At 56.3% G+C, this 27419-nt stretch overlaps 2 protein-coding genes across 8 annotated transcripts in view; both read right to left on the bottom strand.

Moving 5' to 3' along the window:
- The window catches only part of NECAB2 (N-terminal EF-hand calcium binding protein 2), a 33703-nt gene extending 31968 nt beyond the window's left edge, over positions 1-1735 (bottom strand). The window contains exon 1 of the mRNA XM_064383348.1: positions 1529-1735. Coding sequence (XP_064239418.1) covers positions 1529-1735 — 207 coding nt within the window. The remainder of the gene's footprint in view (positions 1-1528) is intronic.
- A 2067-nt stretch (positions 1736-3802) lies between these two features.
- OSGIN1 (oxidative stress induced growth inhibitor 1) lies at positions 3803-27089 on the bottom strand. 7 transcript variants are annotated; one of them, XM_012466144.3, is made up of 7 exons: positions 27023-27089; positions 19935-20038; positions 12882-12986; positions 10960-11096; positions 9626-9817; positions 9319-9410; positions 3803-5068 (listed from the first exon to the last, which is right to left on the bottom strand). In XM_012466144.3, exons 1-7 carry the CDS (start codon positions 27037-27039, stop codon positions 4147-4149), a joined length of 1569 nt encoding a protein of 522 aa, XP_012321567.1. In that variant the 5' UTR covers positions 27040-27089; the 3' UTR covers positions 3803-4146. The 7 variants fall into 7 exon arrangements, with proteins under 7 accessions (XP_012321567.1, XP_012321569.1, XP_012321568.1 ...); XM_012466146.2 differs by lacking the exons at positions 19935-20038; positions 27023-27089 and adding exons at positions 13390-13496; positions 17179-17497; XM_012466145.3 differs by lacking the exons at positions 19935-20038; positions 27023-27089 and adding an exon at positions 17179-17495.
- Between the last annotated feature and the right edge of the window lie 330 nt (positions 27090-27419).

Here is a 27419-nt window from a genome sequence, read left to right as displayed (position 1 = left end):
GTTCCTCAAAGCTGGGGTCCCTATCTAGGTATCCCAGATCCCCCCTGAGGCCAGGAACCCTGAACACATGAGTGACAAGGCAGGACTAACACCTGGTAACATCAGCCAGCTGCAGGAGTCTACACGAGCACCCCCCCTCCCCGCCCCAGCTCATCACTCCCAAGTAGCAGGTGAGGAGACAGAGGCTCAGAGCCCCCACCCTCACAGGGCAGGGCTTTCCTGAAGGGCAGTCTGGGGTGGCAGGGCTCAGCCCAGGACTTTCAGTGGGAGTTCTGCTGGGGTCCTGGAGCAGGGCGTGGCTGCACAGGTGTGTGTCTGGCTGTGTGTGAGTGCGTGTGTATGCCTAAGCGAGCGTGTGTGTGTGTGCCTGTAAGTGTGGCACTCTAGAGCTCGCCTTGCCCTGTCCAGCCCTTCCAGTCCAGACCCAGCAGAGGGTTCCAGGAGCAGGGAAGAGGAGAGAGGAAGGGAGAGAATGCCCCCTCTCACAGGGATCTCCAATACACATGTGTGTACACATTCACACACACCCCCAACTCTCCCAGAAACCCACCACATAGCCAGAGGCAGCCCCCAGCCCCACCCTGGAAGGACCCTGGCTGAAACACCCAGTCCACACACCCAGACGCCTCCTCCACCTCCTCCCAGCGCTCTCTGCCTGGAGAAGTCTTCCTCCCCCAACCCACTCCCTGAAGATTCCTCCCTCCCGGGTGGGGCGAGGGGGAGGGTGACATGGGCTTCCCAGAGGTAGTTGGTTTGGGTCCCAGGGGAGTTAGAAGGCGTGAGGGGTGAGTGGTAAATGAAGAGGACCCAGCTCTCGGTAGGGGAGGGGGTGTGGGGAAGGGAACAGAGGACAGGAGGGGGCTTAGAATGGAAGGGGGCGGGGTGGGGAAGGCCAGAGGAGTCCCGGCTCAGGGCTGATGGGCGATGGCTCTGACAGTATGGAAAGGAGACCAGAAGACAGAAGGTGGGGAGGGGGCTTCACTTTTAAAGTGGCAGTGGCTGGGGCAAAGGGTCTTTGGGCGTGAGATGAGGTGGAAGACTCAAGGTCTAGAGCGAAGAGAGGCAGGGGTTGTTGAGGGCCTCAGAACTAAGTATCCCTCTGGACAGGATCTGAGATGGAGAGGAGGAGGGGGCTGGCGACGGTGAGGGGCTCGTGTCCCGCAGGGTAAAGGGTGGGGGGCTTGGCTGGGACAAAACTCGGGGGACGACGGCCAGGTCCGGGGTCTCACGGATCCCCACTGTGGGCGGGCAGGGACCCCGAGGAGCCCGGGTAGAGGAGCGGAGGAGGGGGTCTCTCGGTCCAGGGAGAGGACTGGGCTGGAGACTGGCCTGGACGTGGCGGGGCTGGGGGCTCCCGCTCTGGGACGGGGAGGGGCGGGGAGGGGCCAGGGGTCTCCTGCCCCCGTAGGGGGGCCTCGCGGGTCCCTACGGAGGCGACCTAAGGCGGCGTCGGGGTCCGCCCGAGGGGCGGAGGGGCTCCGGATCCCGGCAGAGGCCACGGCGGGGGTCCCGGCCGGCGCGTACTCACGTCCAGGATGACGGCGGTGCCCCCGCGCGGCGAGGCGGGGCCGGGGCCGGGGTCCGCGGGGTCCGCGGGGGCCAGCGGCGCCCGGGGCTCGCCCATCCTGGCGCCCACCCAGCGCAGCAGCCCGCCCAGCGCTCGGCCCTGCGGCGGCGGCTCCCGGAGCAGCCTGTGCGCGCCGGCCCTGCACAGGCGCGCCGCCCGCTCGCACATCGCGCCGCGCCCGCCGCCGCCGCCGCCCGGAAGCCCGCCGACCCCCGCCTGGCCGCGGCCCGCCCCCGCACGACCCCCTCCCCGCGCGGCCCCGCCCTCCCTCCCAATGCGCGCGCGGCCGCGGACACCTCGGGGACTGGCCGGCGCCGGGGGGGGGGCGGGCCGGCCGGACCCTGAGCCACGTGCCCGCTCCCCGCCGCCCCCACCCCCGCCGGACGGGCGCCGGGCTTGGGGACTCCCCGCTGGGGCGTGGGGCGTGGGGCGCGGGGCGCGGCCACAGAAGGGGCTGCCTGGAGGCGCGGGGAAGTTGGGGCCTGGGGGCGGGGCGGCTCCCCTGGGATCTAGTCCCCAAAAGTCTCCTGCTGCCCCCCCGCTTCTAAAGTCCTCCCCCTCCCACTCGCGGCGCTCTGCAGGGGTCTGAGCGCGGGTGTCCAGCGAGCCCAGAGCGCCCTCTGCCGGCTCCAGCCCTGGGGAGCGGCGCCCACGCACCGCGGCTCCGTCACACCCGCGGGCGCCCACCCTTACTTCCCGCGGGGCGCATGCCCCCTCAGGCCGCCCCCTTCATGTATTACACAGCTCCCAGAACCAGTCTTCACCCCAGAATATCTTTCCTTCACACTCCATCGACCCATCCATCTATGCACCCACCCACTCTCCCACCTTCCCTCCAATTCATCCATCTATCTTCCGCCTCCCGTCTGTCCGTCCATGCACCCACCCACCCACCACCCTCCCATCCATCCACCCACCACCCTCCCATCCATCCATCCACCCACCCACCCTTTTATCCTCCCTTCCTCCCTCCCATCCATTCACCCACCTGTCCACTCACCCTCCCATCCATCCATCCGTCCACTCACCCACCCATCCTGCCTCCCATCCATCCACCCACCTATCTTCCCATCCATCCATCCATCCATCCATTTAAAAGATGAGTTAAGGAAAACCCACTAGGTGTCAGGCAGGTGCCCAAGCGCTCGGTTCCAGGAATGGGCAAAACGGTGTCCTTGGCCTCCTGGAGCTTACATCCAAATGGGCAGAGTCAAATACTGAAGTGATTCCACAAATAAATGAACAATTAAAACTGAACTGCTGGCTGGGTGTGGTGGCTCACGCCTGTAATCCCAGCAGTTTGGGAAGCCAAAGAGGGTGGATTACTTGAGTTCAGGAGTTCAAGACCAGCCTGGCCAACATGCTGAAACCCCATCTCTATTAAAAATACAGTAACTAGCTGGGCGAGGTGGGGACACCTGTAATCTCAGCTACTTGGGAGGCTGAGGCAGGAGAATTGTTTGAACCCAGGAGGCAGAGGTTGCAGTAAGCGGAGATTGCACCGATGCACTCCAGCCTGGGTGGAGTGACAGTCTGTCTCCAAAAAATAAAAAAATAGAAAACTAAAACTGAATTGTTATGAAAAGGTGACACCTTGGACTATGAGAGGAGTGTTTGCTCCGATGGCAGTGGAGGGGTTTATGTCAGAAACAGCTTCCAAGAGGAAGTGAGTCTTATGCTGAGAGATTCCAAGGAAGAGGAGTTACAGAAAGGCAGGAAAGTGTCCTGGGCTGAGGACCCTCTGTGCAAAGGCCCTGGGGCAGGCCGGGACCTGGCCAGCAGGAGGGACTGAAAGGAGGCTGCGTGGCAGAACCCAGGGGAAGGGGGTCTGGAATAGGCTGGAGGGAGGCGGGGCTGCAGTGCCCTCCTGGACACCAGGCTGGAGGGAGGCGGGGCTGCAGTGCCTTCCTGGACACCAGGCTAGAGGGAGGCGGGGCTGCAGTGCCCTCCTGGACACCAGGCTGGAGGGAGGCGGGGCTGCAGTGCCCTCCTGGACACCACTCCCTGCACACACCCAATACCCCTGCCCCCAGGGTCCAGTACAGCTGCCCGCCCAACTGCTCCCACACTTGGAGCACCATCCTTTGCACCCCAAGGCCCCAGCCATGGACCTCATCTAGGACCACATGGCCCAGGACTCCTCCCCCAAGCTCTTTTCCTCCCTCCCCTCCGGCCCAGTGCAGGGTCCCAGGAATGCAGCTCCCTCCCTGAGCACAGAGTCCTCAGACACATGAGTGCAGTCGGGCACTGGCTTTATTTGGGACCTGCTTCTGGAAGGCGCAGGCGTGCAGGCTTCCTGGCTGGGTGTGCAGCTGCTGCTGGTGATCCCAGCTCACACTAGCAGCTTTCCCCCAAAATCCTAGGTCTAGGCTGACCCTGGCCTGCGGCCACTGTTACCACCTCGGACACTGGTCTTAAGTCCAGAGAAGCCTGGGCCCCCTGCTCCTCTTCACCCCAAAGGCCAGCTACGTGGGCTGACAGCCCTCCCTGGGGCATTGTTGGACGGGCTCTGGATCCAGCAGCTATGTGGTCACCTCTGCCCTCTTCAGGGCCTGGCAGCCAGCGGGTCTGGCCGGATGTTAGGGCGGCTTCCTGGTCTCCTTCCTTAGCAGGGAGCTGGCCACAGCCAGGGCGCCCCCCTGCACAAACCTCACGAAGTTGTCCCCGGCCAGCGGCCCCACGGCGTACAGGCCCTCCTGGCGGGTGCTCTGGTACGTGAAGGGGTCCACGTCAAAGGGGTTCCTCTTGGCGCTCAGTGGCTGGTCAGGGTCCACTGCAAAATCAGCCCCTGCCCCGGGCAGGAAGGAGAGGTCGGGGTGGGAGCCAATGAGGACCAGCACCAGGGAGACCCCAAACACCTTCTCAACACCCTCGAGGTCCTGGAACACGGCCTGGCGGTCTTCTTTGAAGAGCAGTAGCCGGTGCCTGGGGAGGCTGCGGTAGCCCTCGTAGGGGCTGGGCGACAGGATGGACTGCTCCCGCATCATCTGGTGCACCTTGTGGTACTCAGGGTACAGCATCTTGGGCAGCTGGTTGAACACCAGGTCGGGGTCGTCCACGGCCCGGCGGAAAGCATGGATCACCGGGAGGTTGTAGTGGCGGGCGAAGAGGACTGCGTCGGCCGCCGACAGCCCCGCGCCAATGATGAGGACAGGGTCTGAGGCTGGGGTCACCGCCCCCACCCTTGTGGCCGCCTCCAGGGCAGACAGCTCATGGTGGACGAAGGGCAGGGCCTCACCGGGGACGCCCAGCCGGGCCGGGCTGTCGAATGTGCCTGTGGCGAGGACCACGTTGCGGGCCCACAGCGAGAAGGGCTGCCGGCCCTGGTCCCTGGTCAGGAAGCCGCTCACCTGGAAGAGAGGGCTGGGGTCGGGGGTCCTCCACTCCACAGCTGTGACTACAGCACTGGACACAAAGTTATGCCCCAGACCCTTCTTGACGACGTAGTCCCTGTAGTAGTGGGCGATGTCCCCGGCCGTAGCCCGGCTGTTGCGAAGGCCTCTGTGGGGGAGGATGCAGGAGGCCAGTCAGACAGTGTTAGGGGCTGGGGGCTTGGGGGGCTGGATGGGACGGGAGAGGTCCAGGGTGATGTCAGGCCCTGGAGCTGGAGTAGGCTGTAGCTGTAGGACAGGGCCAGATAGTTCAGCCTCTCCAAGCCTCAGTCTCCTCTTCTGTAAAATGGAGCTAACAAGGGTACCTCCTTCAGAAGAGGTGGTGTAGGGTGGGGTGCAGAGCGCAGCCTCCAGAACCACACTGCCTGGGTTTGAGTCCTGCCTCTGCCAGCAGGGAGCTGTGCCTTTTCCCCCAGTCTGCAAAATGAGGGAGATGCTGATGGCAGGACCTACTTCATGAGGTTGTGGAGAGGATTTGGGGACCTGATAAAACACAGTACTTAGGCTGGAATCTGACTAGTAAGAAGTGCCATGCAAGGATGGGCCGCCAGGATTGTCACCTCAAGGATTAAATACGGTATGCTTCCGTTTTTATAAAGTTCAGGACAGGCAGAACCCATCTATAGCGCTGGATGCCAAGAGGGGTTACCTCTGGGGAGCGGGGAGGGGATCCTGATGGGAAAGGGCATGGGGGCTTCTGGGGAGGGGTTCTGTTAATTGAATCTCTGTGCTTAACCTTGGCAAACTTCATCAACCTGTACTCATAGGAGTTATGTACTTTTCTATATATAGTCAATTTATTTGTTTTATTTATTTATTTATTTGAGATGGGGGTCTCACTCTCCTGCCCAGGCTGCAGTGCAGTGGTGCAATCGCAGCTCACTGCAGCCCCTGCCTCTCTGGTTCAAGTGATTCTCCTGCCTCAGCCTCCTGAGTAGCTGGGACTACAGGTGTGCACCACCACACCTGGCTAATTTTTGAAAAAAAATTTTTTTTTAGAGTCTCCAGCCCAGGCTGGAGTACAGTGGCACAACCTCAGCTCACTGCAACCTCTGCCTCCAGGGTCCCAGTTTAAACAATTCTCCTACCTCAGCCTCCCAAGTAGCTGGGATTACAGGCACGAGCCACCATGCCCAGCTAATTTTTGTATTTTTTAGTAGAGATGGGGTTTCACCATGTTGGCCAGTCTGGTCTTGAACTCCTGACCTTGTGATCTGCCTGCCTCAGCCTCCCAAAGTGCTGGGATTAGAGGCTTGAGCCACCGCACCGGGCCTAATTTTTGAATTTTTATTAGAGACAGGGTTTCGCCGTGTTGGCCAGGCTGGTCTCAAACTCTTGACCTCAAGTGATCTACCCGCCTCAGCCTCCCAAAGTGCTAGGATTACAGGCTCCTGCCACCACACCCAGCCTATACGTAGTCAATTTAAAAGTTGATTTAAAAACTCCCATGTGAAGCCCTCACTATCCTTCCCAGCCCACACAGAAGCAGCTGGAGGTATTTTATTGCCACTGTTTTCAGGGGCAGTGACTGCAGGACCGTCCTGGTGGGGTTGAATGACAGGTTTTGGCATCATCCTAGCACCTCCCTGTATCTTGCTGTGTGACCTTAGATGAGTTAATTTACCTAGCTTGTGGGCTCACGGTTCAGGATGAACTCCCTTAGGGGAGAATCCCGTGCCACATGCCGTCTGGCTAAATGTAGCAGGAGCTGAGAATGGACACCCAGGGCCGTGCGGGTCAGCCCAGCGCAGCCTGTCTCCGACCCTGGAATTGATCTCTGTGGGCCTGTCATTTTCCTGCTCTCAGTCTTTGTAAAGATGGTGATACAGAACGGTCCCAAGAGCATGTTCCATGCAGAGTTATTTATAATAAAGACAGAGCGGAAAGAATGAACACTCCAGGGCTGGCAGGGGCAGGGTGTGCTGGTAACCTTGGTAGCACCGAGAGGGCTGGGGGTGTGTCTGCAGTGGCTTTGTGCTCTGACGTCTAAGCTCAAGGCCTGGCACATAATACGCATTCAGTGAAGATCTGCTGGGCTGGGGATGCTCACCCGCCTTTGGGAATACTGTGAGGCCACGTAAAAGGATGCTTTTGAACCCTGCCACGTCGCCACATGACGTGCTCAGCACAGAATGTGAAAATGTAAAAGTAGGCTAGGAGAGGCTGTGCTGACAAGTGACACTGGAGTTTCTGTCTGCTACTAACACAGGACCAACGGAGCCTGGAGGTCTTCCTGCCAAACATGCACAAGAATCTTTGTATCAGACAGACAGTGAGGCCTGGAGTGCCTGCCGTGGGGATACAGGCGAGGTCACAGCCCTGGGGCCAAGGAAGGAGGGCGTCCCCTGAGAGGCAGACTGCACCCCAGTATCTGCTCTGGGACAGCCTCTCACTTGAGTGGACACACCCCAGAATGGGCAGGGGCTGGAACTCCTTTATTCTGGGATTGAACCAACCTGTGAGAGGAAGATCAATCTTGGGGCCCCCGAAATCAGTAAGCTAAAGGGCAAAGTCCAGCTGAGAACTGCTTAGATCCAAGCTGCCTCCCATTCTATTCAAAGTGCCTTGGCTCACTGAGATAAATGCACATCTGACTGCCTCCTTGGTTACAGCCAATCAGAAACTCAGAAGAACACAACCGTTTGTCTCTCACCTATCGGAGACCTGGAAACCCCCTCCCTGCTGGAGCTGTCCCGCCTTCCGACGGAACCAATGTACATCTTACATATGTGGACTGATATCTCACGTCTTCCCAAAATGTATAAAACCAGGCTGGGCCCCGACAACCTTGGGAACATGTTGTCAGGACCTCCTGAGGCTGTGTCAGGGTCACGCGTCCTCAAACTTGGCAAATTTAACTTTCTTTCTTTTTTTTTCTCTTGATATGAAGTCTCGCTCTGCTGCCCAGGCTGGGGTGCAGTGGTGCGATCTCAGCTCACTGCAACCTCTGCCTCCCAGGTTCAAGCGATTCTCCTGCCTCATCCTCTCCAGTAGCTGGGATTATAGGTGTCCACCACCACACCTGGCTAATTTTTGAATATTTAGTAGAGACGAGATTTCACCATGTTGGCAAAGTTGGTCTCAAACTCCTGAACTCAGGTCATCTGCCCGCCTCAGCCTCTCCAAGTGCTGGGATTATAGCCATGAGCCACCGCACCCAGCCTGAACTTCCTAAATTAACTGAGACCCGTGTCTCAGATATTCAGGGTTCACAAGCCATTTCTCCAGGGTGGCCATGATGGAGCAAGAAGCCAGATGGGGAGGAAAAAACACAGGAGTAACAGGGTGGGGAGGAAAAAACGCAGGAGTAACAGAGTGGGGAGAAGTGTGGGTTTGCGGTCAGCTGTTGTCCTTCTCCATGTCCAATAATCTGCATGACCTTAGGTGAGTTAATTTATCCAACTTGTGGGCTCATGGTTAAGGATGAAACTCACCTGTAGCAAAAGCATTAAAAAAAAGAAATGTCATCCTATTAGCTGACCCGGAAAGAAAGACTGTTCTAGGCCAGAATAGAGGGAGGGGCTGAAGAGAGGCCACAAGGACTGGGGACCTGTGTCAGAGGCATGGGGCAGGGCATGGGGGTTGAGGTCAGCTGTTATCCCCTCCTTAGAGGCTGGGGCACTACGGGGAGGCCCAGTTGGGGGCCGTGTGACAGGGTGGTCTGTTGCCTGCACGGGACAGGGCGTCCTCGGGTGAGCCCAGCTCTGCTGCTCACCCCCACTCATGTGAGGTGGACAAGACCTTTCCCTAGCTGAGCCTCGGTTTCCCCCTCTGGAAGAAGACAGATCAGATGCACTCTGAAGCCCCTGTACCTCTGGCTCCTGGGCTCAGTGCGGGGGGGAGGGGGGGAGGTGCCTGTGAAAGGAAAATAAATCTTAGGACCCCCAAATCACTAAGCTAAAGGGAAAGGTCAGGCAGAGAACTGCTTAGGGCCAATCTGCTCCCATTCTATTCCAAGTCACCCCTCGGCTCACTGAGCTAGATGGTGCACATCTGATTCCCTCCTTTGGAGAGGCTAATCAGAAACTCGAAAGAAGGCAACCATTCGTCTCTCACCTCTGTATGACCTGGACCCCTCTCTGTCTTCCTGCCTTTGCTTCAAGTCGTCTTCCCTTTCCAGACGGAACCAAGGTACTTCTTACAAATACTGATTGAGGTCTCATGTCTCCCTAAAATGTCTGACACCAAGCTGTGCCCCACCACCTTGGGCACATGTGGTCAGGACCTCCTGAGGCGATGTCACAGGTGCATCCTCAACCTTGGCAAAACACTTTCTAAATTAACTGAGACCTGTCTCAGGTTTTCTGGGTTCACAGGCCCAGCCTCCCGTGTCCCCCAGCGCACCCCACGGGGCCTCACCTTCGCTTCTTCTGCAGCCAGTCCTTGACCTCCAGGTCCGGGAGCCCCATCCACTCGCCCTGGCTCAGGGTCACCATGGAGCCTTCGATGGACTGCAGGAAAAGGAACCCTTTGGTCCAGGCCTCTGCTAGCCTGAACCTATTTGGGGCTGGAGGACATGGGAGGCCTTGGCTGGGGCTGGTGGAGGGAGGGGCAGGGTTGGCGGGTGGAGAACGAGGAAAGGGGAGATGCAAGAGTCCCAGCTCCAAGTGGGGAGAACAAGGGAGACCCCACCCCCATCAAGGCGTGCCCTCGCTGAGCCACTCACGTGCCAGGCCCCCCCGGGGAGGTTCCGGCCCAGAACCAAGTGGGGGAGGGCGTGCTCTGCCTGGTGCTTCCAGGTGAGGACCGACTCCATGTTTCCCCCAAAGTCTGTGTCTGGACGCAGGAGGGCATCAAAGAGCAGGGCCACAGGGCTTTGGCATCGGCCCTCAAGGCCTTCGGACAGGTAGTCCAGGTCCTGGAAGGGGCCATAGGTCAGAAGGGATGCTGGGGGAGGGCGGGGTTGTCTTCCCAGGGTCTCAGGCTGGGCAGGAATGTGGGGCTGGGGCTGGGTCATTTCCCTGGCACTGGAGGGTCTCAGAGAGATGTGCACATTGGGGGTGCTCTGAAGCTCTTGTTTTGAGGTCTTTCCAGGAGGCCAAGAGCCCCAGGGTATAGACCAAACGGGCAATCTTAGATGAGACTGGAGTGACTGCCTGGTCCTGCATCCCTATCAGGGTGGTCAGATCAGCTGAGGAGGCGCTGCCTCTTAAAAGTAGATAATGCAGACCGGCATATTAAAGGCTCTGACAAGCCCTGCAGCCATCATTTACCTGTTGAATTTTGCCGACCCCAGCGTGTCCCTGTGTTGCTGGAGTGGGAACATTTTTGTGTATATTATACTGAGGAACTAGTACTCTATAGAGGGCACTTTGAAAAATGCTGATCTAGATCAAATGGTGTAGAACTACGTCCTCATCCCCAACTCAGGGGCGGGAGGGGAACAGGCGGATGTACCATGCCTGATGACGGAGGTCGCGGAGGGGCACAGTGGGAGACAGGGGGTATGGAGGAAGCATCTGCAAACCCTTGTGGGCAGGAGGTAGTGGGACTGAAATATCTGCGGTGGAATTTCTCAACCTTGGCCCCGCTGACGTTCAAGCCACATTCTTCTTTGTAGATAGAACGAAGTCATCCACACATCAGTGAGGCCGAGGTTGGGAAACTCCTCCCCAGATATGTCAGTTCCACCACCCTCGATGTCTTGTGCAGTGCTGGGCATTTACCAGCATCCCTGGCCTCCACCCTGCCGGAATTGGTAGCACCGCCACCCCGCCATGACAACCCGTATCATCCCAGACATCGCCAGGTGTCCCCGAGGAGCAAAATCACCCCCTCACTGAGAACCCCTGGTCTAGGACATGGTGAGCCCTCGGCCATGTTGCATCTGTGGGTCTCCGATTTCTCTTCCAGGATCTCCGTGGCTGACTCTGTGGACTCTCGAATTCTGTTTGGTCTTGGCTCCAGCAAACACACAGTTTTGTTTTTCCCTGGGAAAGCTGTGGTAGTTTTCCACGGGCGGTGTGTCCTCCCCAGAGCTCCGGCCTCAGGATGACCCACCTGGTCCAGGATGGAGACCCCCCGGGCCTCGGTGAGCTTCCTCTGCAGCAGGGGGTGTGGGTGGACGGCGTCTGGCTTCACGTAGGGTGTGTAGCCAGAGAGCAGGTAGGACAGGCAGATACCAGAGGGGCCGTTGCCTGGGAAGAGAGGGCAGAGGTCAAAGGGAGCAGCCTTTTCAGGTGGGAGAATCTACGGCTGAGGGCTTCGGTCTGGACGTGGTACATCCATTCACTGATCCTTCATTCACAAAAATAAAATATTTATTAAGCCCTTAGCCTGTGCCACACACTATGCCTAATAATAATTTAAAAAAGAGGCCGAGCACAGTGACTCATGCCTGTAATCCCAGCACTCTGGGAGGCCGAGGTGAGCAGATCACCTGAGACCAGCCTGACCAACAAGGAGAAACCCTGTCTTTACTAAAAATACAAAAAAAAAATTAGCCGGGCGTGGCAGCGCATGCTTGTAATCCCAGCTACTTGGAGGCTGAGGCAGGAGAATCACTTGAACCCAGGAGGCAGAGGTTATGGTGAGCTGAGATCACGCCACTGCACTCCAGCCTGGGTGACAGAGCGAGACTCCGTCTCAAAAAAAAGAAAGAAGAAAACAGGATAATTTAAAAAAGAAAGAATGAGCAACTGCTGATAGTTTCCTATTTGCCAGGAATTGTACTGAGACTTCAACAGCCCCACAACAGCTTTATTGAGGTAAGTGCTGCTCTTTTCCTTCCTATACTTGAGGAAATGGGCACAGAGAGGTTAAGTAATTTGCCCATGGTCACACAGCTGGCAGGTAGATGAGCCAGGATTCAAATCCAGACAGAGGGAACCCCTGACGACACAACTGAGATTCTGAGATCTAAGAACTAGGTCAGATGGACGAGTGAACGCAGCACAGATGGCTACGTGGCCTGGGGGCGAGCTCGGGTGGTGGGTGCTCGTGGGCGCTCAGGGGCGCCGAGCCACCTGTTGGGTCTGCTGCTTGCACGTCTGAAGAACTGCGCCGCCATCTGTGGCGCTTCCTGGGCAATTCACCAGGCCCAGCCCTGCGATAGCTCTTCTCTTTTTATCTGCCCTCCCCTCTTCTTATCTCATCTGATTCGGAATATTACTCATACGTAGCATACCAGGAGGAACCATATGAAATTGCAGACAGCCATCTGTTTTTGCTTTACAGAAATGACCATCTCACGTGGCTGAATTGGACGCCTGCATTCTTGGGGGTCGTCTGTCCTCATTTTTGCAGACAGAGGACAGGAATCATAAGCCCTGCTGTGTCCTCTCGTGTGGGCCCCTAGTACAGTGCTGGCCACAGGTAGTCATGGGGCCAGTGCGGGCTCAGGACTGGGCCTTCCCTGCCCTACATCGGGTCGCTTCCAGCTGATGGCTGTGTTCTAGACCCCTGGGTTCTCGGAGGCATGAAAGAGAATGATAGTTTATAAACTGCTAAGCCCAGCACTGGCCACATAGTAAACACTCAGTGGATTAAAGAACACTGTAAGAGGCCAGGCCTAGGCCAGGCGTGGTGGTTCATGCCTGTAATCCCAGCACTTTGGGAGGCTGAGGCAGGCAGATCACTTGAGTTCAGGAGTTTGAGACCAGCCTGGCCAACATGGCGAAACCCCGTCTCTACTAAAAATACAAAAATGAGCCGGGCGTAGTGGCGGACACCTGTAATCCCAGCTACTTGGGAGGCTGAGGCAGGAGAACCGCTTGAGCCCTGGAGGCGGAGGTAAGTCAAGATCACACCACTGCACTCCAGCCTGGGCGAAAGAATGAAACTTTGTCTCAAAAAAACAAAGAACCCAAAATACAAAAAAAGAGGCCAGACCTGGACTTGCCCAGCTCCTGCCCTCAGACCCGGGGGTGGAGGCACCTGGAAGGCTCAGTGGTGCCCCTCTGAGGCTGGGGTCTGACACTCACCCACGATGATGACCGGGAGGGGCTCTGAGCTGCTGGCGCCGAGGTGGTTCTTTCTGGAGGAGCTCATGGCTATGGCTGGTGGGGTGCTTGGGGCTGGCAGCAGATCTGGAATAGGGGAGAGGGGAGGAAGAGCTCATTCGGGTGAGGCTTGGTTGTCACATGGCCACGTCACTTCCCAGCTAGCATGGCCTCCTATGGCCCCCAGGGTCCAGCCCGGGGTCCCCCTGAGGCATACTGATCAGGACTCACTTCTTGCTCACGCAGCCTCTGCTCCAAACAGGTCATCTGCCCCACCCTTCCCCAGTCACGCAGGATGTGGCCTCCCGTCCTTGGGCCTGGTTGCCCCAGGCAGCCACTGTCCCTCCGAGCTTCACTCTACTCTCCCATCTCATTGGGGTAGGGGGGCAACAGTTCCCAAAGTTTGTTCTCTGTCTTCCCGAGAGGCCGTTCCTGCTCAACCCAGGAACAAGCCCAGCCGGCCCTTCTGTGGGCCGCAGCCCTCGAGTACCAGCGTGGTCTGGTGGACTTTGGAGTCGTCACCCGGCCCTGGCAAGTGGCTTCCCATCTGCTGACTGTGGCCCATTCCTGGGCCTCTCTGGGTTTCAGTTTTCTCACCTGTAAAATGGAAGCAATGAGTCCCTACCTCCTACGGTGGTTGCGGGACACAGTGGGGTCACAGGCAGGAAGTACTTGCCTGGAGTGAATTTGCCACGGGGACTGAGCAGCTGCTGTGGCCTGCCCCAGGGGCTGGGCTGGACTTGGAGAAAGGGAAGCAGCGGCCATGTTTGGGGATGTGTCGGGGAACCTGCCATCTCTGGGGCAGCCACGCCCTCTGCTGGCTCCAGACCCAAATCGCTCAAAGGGACTCAGGTGCTGGTCCTAGAGCTGCCGGTGCCCAGAGGGGCATCAGACCCCCACTTCTCCCCCACACCAGCCAGCAGCAGACACGGGCCTCACCTGAGGGCCACACGCTGCCGTCCTGAGGGCCACAAGGCCACACCCTTGTGGGCACAGGGATGGTGAGCATGTGGCACTGGCTCTGTGCCGGGTATCTGTGCCGGGTATCTGACATGCTTTTTCTCAGAGACACGTCACACCGACCCTGTGCAGAGTCCTGGCCGTGTCATTTTCCCACTTCACAGATGTGTAAACGGGGCTCAAAGAGGTTGCACAACTTCTCAGTGTCACGCAGCTGGCTTGGAAACCCAGGGCTCACTGGTGCCAAGGCCCTGTCAGTGACACCACCCACGCCATTCAGCCTCAGGGTCGTCTGCCTCCAGAATTCTTCCAGAGAAGGTAGGAATCTGGATTTCTATGTTAATTCTCTGATTTGAAAAAGCGAGCATTGAATGAACGCACAATTTTGGAAGATCCTTAACAGGCCAACCAAACACAGCTGAGACCAGCGTGTGACCTCTGACGTGTGCAGAGTGGCAGAGACATCATCATCCACCTCCAGGCAGGCCCCAAGGAGATGGACGAGAGACTGCTGTGTAGATGGGCCACTGAGAGGAACTGAGTGTCGCCCCCACAGTGACAACAAGTGACCTTCCCACAGCACTCTACAGTTTGCAAGGAGGCTGTGAACTAAGCAGTGGCATCTAGCCCGCTCAGCAGCCTGGAGAGGTGAGCCCTGGTGCCTCTGTCTTGCAGGTGAGGAGGAGGCTCCGAGGGAGAGGATGTGCCCAGTGGGAAAGGGGTCTGTCAGGGACCCCCGTGCGGGTGCCCTCTGCTCCCCTGAGCACACCCTTGCCTCTGCTGGGGTGGGAGCCAGGGACAGTGTCCGTGTCCTGTCGAGGCAAGCCCGTGTGCCCAGCACCCAAGACTTCCTCCTCTTTTCCTGGAAAGAAGGAAGGTGATATCCTGCAGTCGCCAGGGACCACATGGCCTCTTCCTGCCCAGCTCCCTGCAAGGCCCCTGGCTGCTTGCCTGTGGAGGGGATTTCAGGGTGACGTTGCCACCCATTATAATAATAGTAACAGTCACAATAAAGACGACAGGTGGCTGACACTTCCACACCTCTGTGGAGTGGGCTGGGTGCCAGGCATGATCTCCACACTGAAAACACATTACCAAATGGAATCCTTTTTTAATCGGGTTGTTGTAAGTGCTCCAAGGGCCAGAGAGTTTCTCACGGCCCTGTACAGTTTGCAAGGTGGTTGCCCCAGCTCTAGCAGGCTGGGCTGGATTGGAGCCCAGGCTGCCCTGCTCCCTGTGCCTCGAGTGCTGTGACAGCTCCTGCCAAGGCCCCTCTGCTGGGCGGAGCATGCAGTGTCCGTTCCAGGGTCCCCCACGGCTCTGTCGAGGTGCTAGTGGCAGGCGGGGAAATAGAGGGGCAGCTGATGACCCAGTGTTCTGGCCGGGAGGGGATCATTTCTCACTGACCCTGGGCACTAGGTATACCCAGAGGCCTTGGAGGACAGGACTGCAGTTCCCAGCACACTTTCTCGGGCTCGCTCCTGGTACCTTTGAATGGCCCGAAGCCCCTCAATCCTCATCATAGTCCCCAGGAACAGCAGTCACTGGGAAGCATGGGACCTCCTGGTAAAGTGCCTTCCCAAATCACCTCCTTTGATCTGCCTAGCAATCCACTTTGCCGATGAGGAGACTGAGGCTTGGAGAGGTGAAGCCATGCCCTGAGGCTACAGAGCTGGTGGGTGATGGAACCAAAATCTGATCCCCATGGGCTGACCCCCTAGACACCCCCAGACCTTCCCCAAATGAGTGAGCCAACCTGCTCCATCTGCCCCAATGCACCCACCCTGGGCCATGCCTTGCTCCTCCCTTGTTCTTTCGGATTCTCCTACCATCCGAGGAAGGCACTTGCAGGAGCCCCTGTTGGTCGATGAGGAATCAGAACTGGCTGCTCCTCATCACCCTTTGCAGGCAGGAGAGTTCCCACCAGGGCTTTGGGACTTCAAGTCCAGTGCTCCCTCCTGGGACTGTTCTCAGGCACTTGAACAGAAGCTTCTGGATGCCACATACATGAGGTCACCACCCAGGGGCTGGACCTGAGAAGTCACTTCCTGTGTAGAGAGACACAGGACGCCCCAAGTCCCGAGCAGCTTGAAGCTGTCACTCATGACCTTGAAAAAATATGCCGCCAACTTACAAAACAGTGTGCAAAAGTTTCATTTCAATTCATTTTATGCTTTTTAGTTTTATGGAGTTGGAAGAACCAATTTTTAATGTTATCTTTTTAAGTCCCTTTGATTGAAGATGGCAGATGTTGATGGAAAGAAGTTAACATTAAAAATTGATGTTTCCAACTTCACAAAGGCAAATAGGATAAAAGACATGAGAACAGGTGCACCTTTGGCTGACGTTTCTTTCACTGTACACATGTCTGTAGCATGTGTACTTCTGAGGCTGTCAAAGCTGCAAACTGCTCTGAGACTCTGGGACACCTGTATGTCTGCATTTCTTTGGCACCTCTAGTGGCCATTTACTCATTTGCCTTTGAAGACAACCCAAGAGGTGGGTTTTTTTTATCCCCACTGTGCAGAGGAAGAAACCAGGTCAGGAGGAACAGGCACCTTGCCCCAGGTCACCTGGGAGTGTCCAAGACCACGCTCATGTGGACAAATCCTAGTGCTGCTCAATCCCCTCCAGTAAAACAGCTGATTACAGGGAGACCAAGGGCAGGAAGCCCCAGGGTGGGGGTGGGGGGCTAAGTGTGAAGAGGTGGTCTGTCCATGCAAGTGTCACTTGCCATTTATTACAGATGAGCCCTCACCCCAGTGCCACACACCTGGAGCCCAGGATCTCCTGTAGCTCCCCAGCCTCGCAGGGGCCGCCCTCCCTACCCACCACACTCTTGAGCCTCCATAGAGAAGCTAAGTCCCTGGGGCCTCCTGGGGTAGGGGCTGTTCATGGGCACCCACGGGCTCTGTCCCTCCTGAGCAGGAGAAGCAGAAACCCTGAGGGCACCCAGCCTGGCTGCCAACCCAGTGGACTTTGGACAGCCAGGCAGCAGGCCCGGGCTGGCCACACCCCTCTTTCTTGCTAGGGGCCGAGGTCACGTGGGCCAGCGTTCGCGGGGACTGTGGCCGCTCAGCTGTTCCGCTGAGGGTGCCAGTCAGCTGGACAGAGACATGGCTGAGGATCTGGGAGGAACCTGGGGTAGGGGAGAATCCTGCTGGGCTCCCGATAATTCAGGGGAGGGCCTCTACTCAGGACCAGCCGGGACCCCTGCCTGGCTCTAGGGCTCCGCAGACCCTCCAGTCCAGCTGGGCTGGCTGCTTGTGCCTGGGATCTGCCTGATTCCCTGCCCCGGAACCTGGCCCCTGACACTCACCTGACAGGCAGTGGTGCAGCAGCTCGGTGAGCCCAGCCAGCTTGTGCACTAGGAGGGCCAGGGATCACGGATCACAGAGTCCCCCTTGAGACTGGAATGCCCATTACCCCGTAGGGATCCAAGAGGCTCTGAGAGGCCAGGGGGAAGTGAGGGTATTTCACTGGGAGGGAAGAGGCCGTGCAGGCAGTAGGCGGGGCCAGGAAAATCACTTTCATAAGCGTGAGTCAGCAGGGGCCGTGATGAATTAACTTGCACACTGGGCGGGTGTCACGTTGCCTGCCCCATGGCCAGCCTTAAAGGGCCCCTGCTGGGCTGCCTGCCAGCGGGCCTAGGGTGATGCTCCCCGACACGTCCCCCCAGCCAGACCCCACACCTGGGGCTCAGTCCCTGGAGGAGGAAGCTGTGACCTCTGAATGAGCCAGCCTGGCCTTTGCCACAAGAGAGGAAGAGATGGCTTTGCACCTCACACACTTAATGTAACAGCTCCTTTAAGTGGCGAAAACCCATCCAGTTCCCTCATTCCACCTGCATTATACTTCACCCTCCAACCCCCAAAGCCCTCTGGCACCAGCCTGCCTGGGCTGAGAAGCCAGCTTTGTCACTTCCTGGCTGCAGGGCTCTGGCAAGCTGCCTTAGGACCAACACCTCGGTTTCCTCATCTGAAAACTGGGGCCAAGTCACAGATTCTCTGTGCCAGAGTGGCTGTGAGGGTTTAATGACATCCTTCTCGGCTGCCATGCTTACAGCTTGAAGCCTGCTCGCTGGCTCCTCTCCCGTTTTGCGTGCGTAGCACACACAATGCCTTGCTGCTGCTTCATTATGATTATTAATTTGAGATGGAGTTTCGCTCATTTCCCCGGTTGGAGTGCAGTGGCGCCATCTCAGCTCACTGCAACCTCCACCTCCAGAGCTCAAGTGATTCCCCTGCCTCAGCATTCTGAGTAGCTGGGATTACAGGAATGCACCACCACCATGCCCGGCTAATTTGTATTTTTAGTAGAGACAGGGTGTCACCACATTGGTCAGGCTGGTCTTGAACTCCTGACCCCAGGCGATCCACCCGCCGCAGCCTCCTAAAGTGTGGGGATTACAGGTGTGAGACACCACGCCCAGCTTGTTTCTGAACTACTTTTTTGTCTCTCTTCCCAAACCAGAATGTGAGCTCTGTGTGGGCCGAATGGTGTGTTCATGGCTGCTTTATCCAGTGTCTAGAATAGCGCTTAGCTATTACATAGTAAGTGCTCAGTAAGGCAGAGAGCGAGAGAGGGAGGGAGGGAGGGAGGGAGGAGGCTGCCGCAGTGCACACGCAGACCTCAGTGTACATTCACTGTTATTTTCAGCGTTGATGTTGCTGTTTTCACCCTCGTCCTCCCATCTGCTACCTTGCAGGGGTGGGGAATGGGGGCGCACCTTTGGGTGGAAACTATAAGAGGGAACCCAAACCAGTAAACTAAAAAATAACATTTTGAGGCAATTTTACTAAAAAACCTAAATTAATGCAAAAAGGCCAGGATAAACACAGATAGGATCCAGAGCAGTGCCTTGAGGCTGATGCAGAGAACCAGGACTTCCGACGCTATCTGTGTTTTTAATAAAAGTTTGCTGTTTTATTCATTCTGGATTTTTTTCATGAATTTCTGCTTGTAAGAACACTGCATAGACGCATTATGTATCATGGTGATGGGGGTGCTTTGGTGCCCCTGAAACTTTGTGCCTGAGGTCGTGCCTCACCCTCCTCACCCTAGTTCTGGCCCTGGTGGCCACAGCCCTACCCTGAAGTTATGCACAGCCTGGAAACCACAGCCCCGGGCCTGGAGCACCTGCTGGCAGGGGCTTGGGCTGGGGCTGGGTTCTGCTGAAAAACACCTCTGAGGAGGTGGAGAGAGAGAGGGGCTGGAGAGAGAGAAGGGCTGGAGAGAGAGAGAGAGAGAGAGAGAGCGAGAGCAAGAGAGAGAGAATGTGTGTGCATGTGTGTGCCACTGCTGGCATTAAGGGAGGACCTGATGGCTGGGGGTGAGCACTCCAAGGGCTTAGGGGGCAGAATGAGAAGCTGAGGAGGAAAAGGCTGAGGGAAGAGCTTGGGCACAGCTGGAGCCATGTGCGCGGAGGGCCTGGAGGGCTGGGGAGAGGAGCCAGGCCTTAGCTGGGTCTCTCCTTTCCCGCCTCTGCTTCCCTGGGTGACCTGTGCCCAGGGCCCTGTGATTAGCAGAGCTCGGAGCGTGGTTTAATGCTCTGCTGCCACTACCTTAAAATTCTTATTTTGAACATGAATGTCCTGAATTTCCATTTTGTATTAGGCCCCCCAAATCACATGATGGGTCTGGCCTGGGGCTGCACCTGGTATGAGGCTGGGTAGGTGGGAGTTGTCTGTGGCTTCAGCTCTGGCAGGCTGGGTAGGCTTTGGTGAGACATGATCCCCTCAGCCTCAGTTTTACCCAGGGGAAATGAACCCTTGCAGTCCTTTCCTCCTGGGACCCTCGGCAGCACTGCCCCACAGAGGAAAGGTGACACGGGACATGGTGGAGGGGCAGCAGGAAGACCCTTGCTCTGGGCCTCAGCTCCTGGCCAGTGTCTAGCCCCACCACAGGTGTGCCGTGTGACCTGGGGTGGGACGCCTCCCTCTCTGGGCCTCTGTTCTGGCTGTGGCCTTGTGACCAACACTCTGTGACACTCTGAATGTGCAGGTCCGACACACCAGGACCTAGACAGGGTTTTGAACATGAGGGCAGGGAGGGGTGCAGCTGCGGCCCACGTACCTCTTGTCTGCTCTGTATATTTCTCCGGCAGCAGCCTCTCGGTCTCCACTTCCCCATCCCACAGCGCCTGGTCTGCGGCTTCCCAGTGGTTTTGGATGTGTAAACTGAGGCAGAGAAAGACATGCACCCAGGATCAGAGACCTCCACCCCAGAGTGCTCAACTCCTTAAGGCTGAGGCCTGAGGAGGCCTGAGGCTGGGGCTCTGGAGGGGAGACCCAGGAAGGAGGTGGGCTTCCCTTGGACCCCTTCTCCTGGGCTTAGCCTGGCTTTCCTCCCAAGCTGCCCCGCCCCTGCTGGCCCTGACTCATTCTAGAATTTGGAAATTTGCTGATACGGAGAACTGTGGGGCGAGCTGTGGACTTTCTTCCCTGCCATCTTGTTTACCTGCTGTGTGATTATCAGAAACAGAATTGTTGAGTTTCTTCCAGAAAGGTTGACTAAGACAAAGGCAGATACTGTTAAAGGCAGGCAAAAGGGAGATGGGTAGAGGGGCTACAGAGAAGGGGGGAGCCCAGTGGGTCTTTGCAGGCTGACTCGAGGGGGCTGGCTGTCTTGGGTGCCAGTGGGTGGCCCTGGTTCCTCCGGACCTGCCCTATGTATGCTCTTAGAGGCTGTGAGTTTAAGTGGCTATTAATAGCTTGCGATGTGATCCTCCAAATTCAGGCGTGCTCACAGTAGGGTTGCCGGAAGCAGCAAATGAAAATACAGGTTCCAGGGAAATATTTGAATTTCAGATAAATAAGAAACGAACTTTCAGTCTATCTTCAATATTACACATGACATACTTAAAGTTCCTGTTTTCTGAAATTCAGATTTCCCTCACAGCCCGTATTTTATTTGCCAACTCCAGTTGTAAATGTAAAATATACACCAGAATTAAAAGAATTAGTACCAAAAAGGTGAAATGTCTCATTCATAATTTTTATATGGATTATATGTTGCAATGAAAATAAGGAAAATATTTGACATAGTGGGCTAGACAGAATATATTATTAAAATTAGGCTGGGCATGGTAGCTCATGCCTGTAGTCCCAGCACTTTGGAAGCCTGAGGTGGGCAGATCACCTAAGGTCAGGAGTTTGAGACCAGCCTGGCCAGTACGGTGAAACCCTGTCTCTACTAAAAATACAAAAATTACTTGGGTATGGTGATGGGCACCTATAATCCCAGTTATGTGAGAGGCTGAGGCAGGAGACTCGCTTGAACCCGGGAAGCGGACGCTGCAGTGAGCCAAGATCACGCCACTGCACTTCAGCCTGGGCGACAGAGCAAGACTCCATCTTCAAAAAAAAAAAGAGAATATATTATTAAAATTAATTTCACCCAACTCTTTTTATTTTAACTTGGCTACTGGGACATTTGAGGGCACACACGTGGCTCTCGTTGGGTCTCTGTTGAACACTGCTGCTCTGGACTTTGGCACTGTTGCTAACAGAAGCTGGGGCTTTCCAGGGCTTCTCTCTGAAAGCCCCGCTCTGTCCCAGGAACCCCCAGGCCTGGGTCAACCAGGACAGTTGGTCACCCTGAAGCACTGCAAGTGCCCGGGTGGATAGTGTGGCCAGGAGAGGTGCTTTCCTTCTGAGCCTCAGTTTCCCCATTTGTGCATTGCTCCCGCCAGCGTGGGGTGTTGGCAGCTGATCTTGTAGGCTGAAGGAAGGGGCCTGGCACTGGGACGGAGCTCACACATAGCCACCCCTGGAGCTGGATGGCAGGCCTCTCCCCAGGCCTTTCCCAGCCCCCCTGCAGGCTGCCCAGGAGCTGAGGAGCCAGGGGAGAAATGGGTAGGAGTGGCCTCAGGGTGCATCCCTGGTGGTCTTGGTATCAAAATGGATCCCCTGTGCCCCTACTGGAAAACCACCATTCCTCTCTGCCTAAGAAATCCCAGGGCCATTCACCACCATCATCTCCACCACCACCATCATGTCCATCACCACCATCATCTCCACCGCCGCCATCGTGTCCATCACCACCATCATCTCCACCGCCGCCATCGTGTCCATCACCACCATCATCTCCACCGCCGCCATCGTGTCCATCACCACCATCATCTCCACCGCCGCCATCGTGTCCATCACCACCATCATCTCCACCGCCGCCATCGTGTCCATCACCACCATCATCTCCACCGCCGCCATCGTGTCCATCACCACCATCATCTCCACCGCCGCCATCGTGTCCATCACCACCATCATCTCCACCGCCGCCATCGTGCCCATCACCACCATCATCTCCACCGCCGCCATCGTGCCCATCACCACCATCATCTCCACCGCCGCCATCGTGCCCATCACCACCATCATCTCCACCGCCGCCATCGTGTCCATCACCACCATCATCTCCACCGCCGCCATCGTGCCCATCACCACCATCATCTCCACCGCCGCCATCGTGTCCATCACCACCATCATCTCCACCGCCGCCATCGTGTCCATCACCACCATCATCTCCACCGCCGCCATCGTGTCCATCACCACCATCATCTCTACCGCCGCCACCGTGTCCATCACCACCATCATCTCCACCGCCGCCATCGTGTCCATCACCACCATCATCTCCACCGCCGCCATCGTGCCCATCACCACCATCATCTCCACCGCCGCCATCGTGCCCATCACCACCATCATCTCCACCGCCGCCATCGTGCCCATCACCACCATCATCTCCACCGCCGCCATCGTGCCCATCACCACCATCATCTCCACCGCCGCCATCGTGTCCATCACCACCATCATCTCCACCGCCGCCATCGTGTCCATCACCACCATCATCTCCACCGCCGCCATCGTGTCCATCACCACCATCATCTCCACCGCCGCCATCGTGCCCATCACCACCATCATCTCCACCGCCGCCATCGTGTCCATCACCACCATCATCTCCACCGCCGCCATCGTGTCCATCACCACCATCATCTCCACCGCCGCCATCGTGTCCATCACCACCATCATCTCTACCGCCGCCATCGTGTCCATCACCACCATCATCTCCACCGCCGCCATCGTGTCCATCACCACCATCATCTCCACCGTCGCCATTGTGTCCATCACCACCATCATCTCCACCGTCACCATCGTGTCCATCACCACCATCATCTCCACCGTCGCCATCATGTCCATCACCACCATCATTCAAAAGGGCCTCTCTGGACTCCTACTCATCCCTCCCCGCCTCTGTTTCTTGCCTCCCTCTTCCTCAACCAGTGGCTCCCACAGCTCTGCCACTGCTGAGCACCGGCAGGCACTGTGCACTGTGAACAGAAGGTTCTCTGGACACAGCTGAGGCTCAGAGAGGTTGATCTCAAGCCTGAGGCTACACAGCATGAGCGGCAGAGCCAAGGCCCAGCTGCAGAGCTGGGCACCTCTGGGAAAAGACGTATGTAGAAAAGGAATAAAGGAAGCCTCCTTCTTGCCTCAGGTGCAAAGGCACGGGTCCAGAAACTCGGCCATGTTCACCATGCCACGGCCTGCAGGTCCTGAAGGACCTTCCGATCTCCACAGCTGCCCACACTGTGGGTGCATTTCAGGGACCCATGCTTTAGACCTGCACAGCAGCCCAGCCAGGAGGGCGCAGTGCTATTATTATTCCCATGTTACAGATGAGGAAACGAAGGCCCTGAGAGTGTAAGCTGTGGCCCAAGTCACGGTCAATGGCAGAGCTGGGGCTGTCACCCTGTCCTGCCCAGAGCTCTGGCCCTTCCAGCTCATGACACAACTAATATTTGTTTGGTGCCACAAGGTTTACAGAGTCCTTTCGCCCACACTGCCTCATTGATTCTCCCAGAACCCACAGAGGTGGGCAGATATTTACAATACCGATTTTAGTTTACAGATGAAGAAATCCAGAGGGGCCTGCCCAAGGCCGTAGGAAATGAAGTGGGGTAAAGGGAGTCAGACTCCAGTGTGTCTGGAGGCAAAGCCACGGAGGGCACGGGTGTGAGCTGCCAGCGCTCAGGGGAGAGAGCATCATCTGGCTCCAGGGGGGTGGGGGCGTGGGTCACTGTTGCCCCCTGGGGAAGATGGTGTCATAGCTGGGGACCCAGGGCCCAGGGAACAGGGTAGAGGGAGGTCAGGAGTCAAAGGAGGAGGGTGGGGAAGGCGGCGGCACAGGGGAGAGGCTGGGAGGCTCCCGTGTCTTCAGGCAGCCACATCCTGTCTTCCCTGATTCCTCCCTCTTTTTCCTAAAACCCAAGGGAGAGTCTCGGCGGAAGAGTGAATGTGCCCGCCCCAGAGTCAGTGCTCAGGCGATCCAGCCCAGCTGTGTAAAAGCCCTCCACTTTGGAGTGAGACAAGCTGAGATGGGGCTCCATCACTTTTGGCTGTGTGAATCTGGGCCTGTGGCTGAACCTCTCAGCGCTTCCATTTCCGTGGGTGTGAGATGGGGATAGCGGCACCTGTCTTCTGGCGACACCTCTGTCTCTGCTGCACGTTGCAGTCAGCTGTGGAGATTTTAAAATACACTGACGCGCAGGCCTCGGCCCAGAGGGTCTGACATCCCTGGGCTGGGGTGTGGCTGGACATGGGGAGTTTTGTCTCCGGCGATGCCCATGTGCAGCTTGGGCTGAGAGCCTCTGTCCCTGTGGCTGTTGGAGGATGAGCTGAGATGCAGCCTAGAAATTGCCTGGCCCGTCTGTGGACCCCCTCCATCCAGCAGCCCATCTTTTTTTGTAAAATACATTCATTGCTCTGTTGAAGGAACAGCCACAGGTTCTAAAGGAAAAGTTCATTTTCAGAGGAGCCAGGCCTGCAGGATGGCAGGGGCCTGCTGGTGACCCTGGTGTGGGGGGGTGGCTCACGGGAAGCCCAGAGGGCCACTGAATCAACCACCTGGAAGAGAGAACCTTGCTTATTTACCGTGTGCAGGATAAGCCCTTTCCCTGACTCAGTTCCCATAACACTGACTTTGAACACAATGACTTTGAACTCAATGGACACACTGACTTTGAACTCAGTGGACTTCAAACTTGGCATTTCCCCTTGGGCGTTTCATGTCACTCATTCTAAGCATGGACATACTCTGAGCCCCAAATTACAATCTTTTTTTTTTTTTTAGTAGAGACAGGTTGGCCAGGCTGGTCTGGAACTCCTGACTTCAAGTGCTCCACCCACCTCGGCCTCCCAAAGTGTTAGGATTACAAGTGTGAGCCACCATATCCAGCCCAAATTACAATCTTAAAGGAAAATGTCCTAAGACAAAAACCCCCAAGCAAGAAATGGTTAGATAGACAAGGAGGCATCAATTGCAGCATTAATATAAATTTTTTTTTTTTGAGACAGAGTTTCACTCTTGTTGCCCAGGCTAGGGTGCAATGGCGCGATCTTGGTTCACACAACCTCCGCCTTCCGGGTTCAGGTGATTCTCCTGCCTCTGCCTCCTGAGTAGCTGGGATTACAGGCATGTGCCACCATGCCCAGCTAATTTTGTATTTTTAGTAGAGATGGAGTTTCTCCATGTTGGTCAGGCTGCTCTCCAACTCCTGACCTCAGGTGATCCACCCGACTTGACCTCCCAAAGTGCTGGGATTATAGGCGTGAGCTACCGTGCACAGCCAATATTAATATTAATAGTGAAAAACTGGGAGAAACTTCAGTGTCCAACTATGAGAACCATTCAGTAAGCACTGGCAAATACCCAGAGAAGAATACGATGCAGCCTTAAGAAACAGAGTTACAGAACCAGGCAGCAAAGTGGCAACAAGACAAGCAGATGATGAAGCCGGGCGATGCCGTGTCCAGCGTGTAGGCCTCTGGGCAGGAGTTGGAAAGGGATCAGGAAGAAAGACAGAAGCTAGACTGATTGCTGGGGTTAAGAAATTTCATGTGAATTTTAAAAATTCTAATTTCCATTATATAATGAACAGTAATCATAAGGAAAGGCAATTTGGTTAGACAAGGATTTTCTGTGTTTTGCTGAGTTCACTTGGTATATCACGGATGTCTAGCACAGGGCCCAGGGCATAACAGTAGCTCCATAAATAGCAATTGAATGAATGAATCTCATTGCTTTCAGACTTTGCTGATAGACTCTTTTTTTGCGGGGGTGGAGGGGACGGAGTATTACTCTGTCGCCCAGGCTAGAGTGGAGTGGCATGATGTGATCTTGGCTCACTGCAACCTCTGCCTCCCAGATTCAAGCGATTCCTGCCTTAGCCAATCCCACGTAGCTGGGATTACAGGTGCACCCCACCACACCCAGCTGATTTTTGTATATTTAGTAGAGACAGGGTTTCACCATGTTGTTCAGGCTGGCCTCGAACTCCTTACCTCAAGTGATCTGCCTGCCTTGGCCTCTCAACGTGCTGGGATTACAGGCGTGAGCCACTGCACCTGGCCACCTCTTAAAACATTTTTCAGCAGGCGTGTTTCCTCTTGGCTTTATACTGTATGTGTATTGATTGACATGCCTTTCATATATTTAGTTTTTTTTGAGAGAGTCTCGCTCTGTCGCTCAGGCTGGAGCGCAGTGGCGTGATCTTGGCTCACTGAAACCTCTGCCTCCCAGTTCAAGCTATTCTTGTACCTTAGCCTCTTGAGTAGCTGGGATTACAGGCATATGCCACCATGACCATGTGAGTTTTGTATTTTTAGTAAAGATGGGGTTTTACCATATTGCTCACGCTAGTGGTCTCAAACTCCTGGATTCAATTGATTTGCTTGCCTCGGCGTCCCGAAGTGCTGAGATTACAGGAGTGAGCCTGTAAATATATCTGCATTTTTGATAATAATTTTAAATTGGCCAAAGGTGAAGACAGAGCCCTGTGGCTCACCATTAGAGAGGCTTTATCCAGTGGACGCAGCTCTGTTACTGGAAGAGGGGTGAGTGGAAAGGGTCCTGTCCACGGAGTCAGGAACTCTGGGTTGCATCTCAGCCCTAGAACTTCCTAGCTGGGTGTTCTTGGCCAAGTTGCTTCTCTTCTCTGAGCCTCGATCTCCTCATCTACACAACAGGAATACTAAAACCTCTTCCCCAAGGTGTCTTGTTGCCTGGCACAACAAGCTCCTCAGTAAACGGTGGGTACCCCCCACCTCGGTCCACCACACCTGGGCTTTTCCCTCTGGGCGCTATCAATCCAGCGCTCTGCAGCCACTGACCTTCTGTCATGGAGCATGCATTTCTCAGCTGTCCTCCAGGCCACACATTCTCCAAGTGTGGGTCCCTGGACCAGCAGCATCAGCACAACAGAAGCACCTGGAAACGCATCAGAAATGCAGATTCTCAGGCTTGCCCAAGACCCGGTAGATCAGATGGGCCCAGCAATCTGCGCTTTCACACGCCTTCTGGGTGGTCCTGACGTTTGCTTGAGTTTGAGAGCTGCTAGTAGGATAGGATAAGAAACTCCACCAGGGGCCTCTCTGCCTACAACCTCCTTGGGACCAGTCCATAGGCACAGCAAGAATGACAGGCATGTGACCTGGCCCTCCTGAGGAATCCAGGGTAGACCCTCTGGGTGACAGCTTCTCCATTCCTACAGGCTCCTCACCCATAAGC

The sequence above is a fragment of the Aotus nancymaae genome, unplaced genomic scaffold (genome assembly GCF_030222135.1).
Source record: "Aotus nancymaae isolate 86718 unplaced genomic scaffold, 86718_ANA_hifiasm-v0.15.2.pri h1tg000030l, whole genome shotgun sequence".
Taxonomy (NCBI): domain Eukaryota; kingdom Metazoa; phylum Chordata; class Mammalia; order Primates; family Aotidae; genus Aotus; species Aotus nancymaae.
The sequence above is the reverse complement of the archived record's forward strand: the minus strand, read 5'-3'. Positions and strand labels throughout refer to the sequence as shown.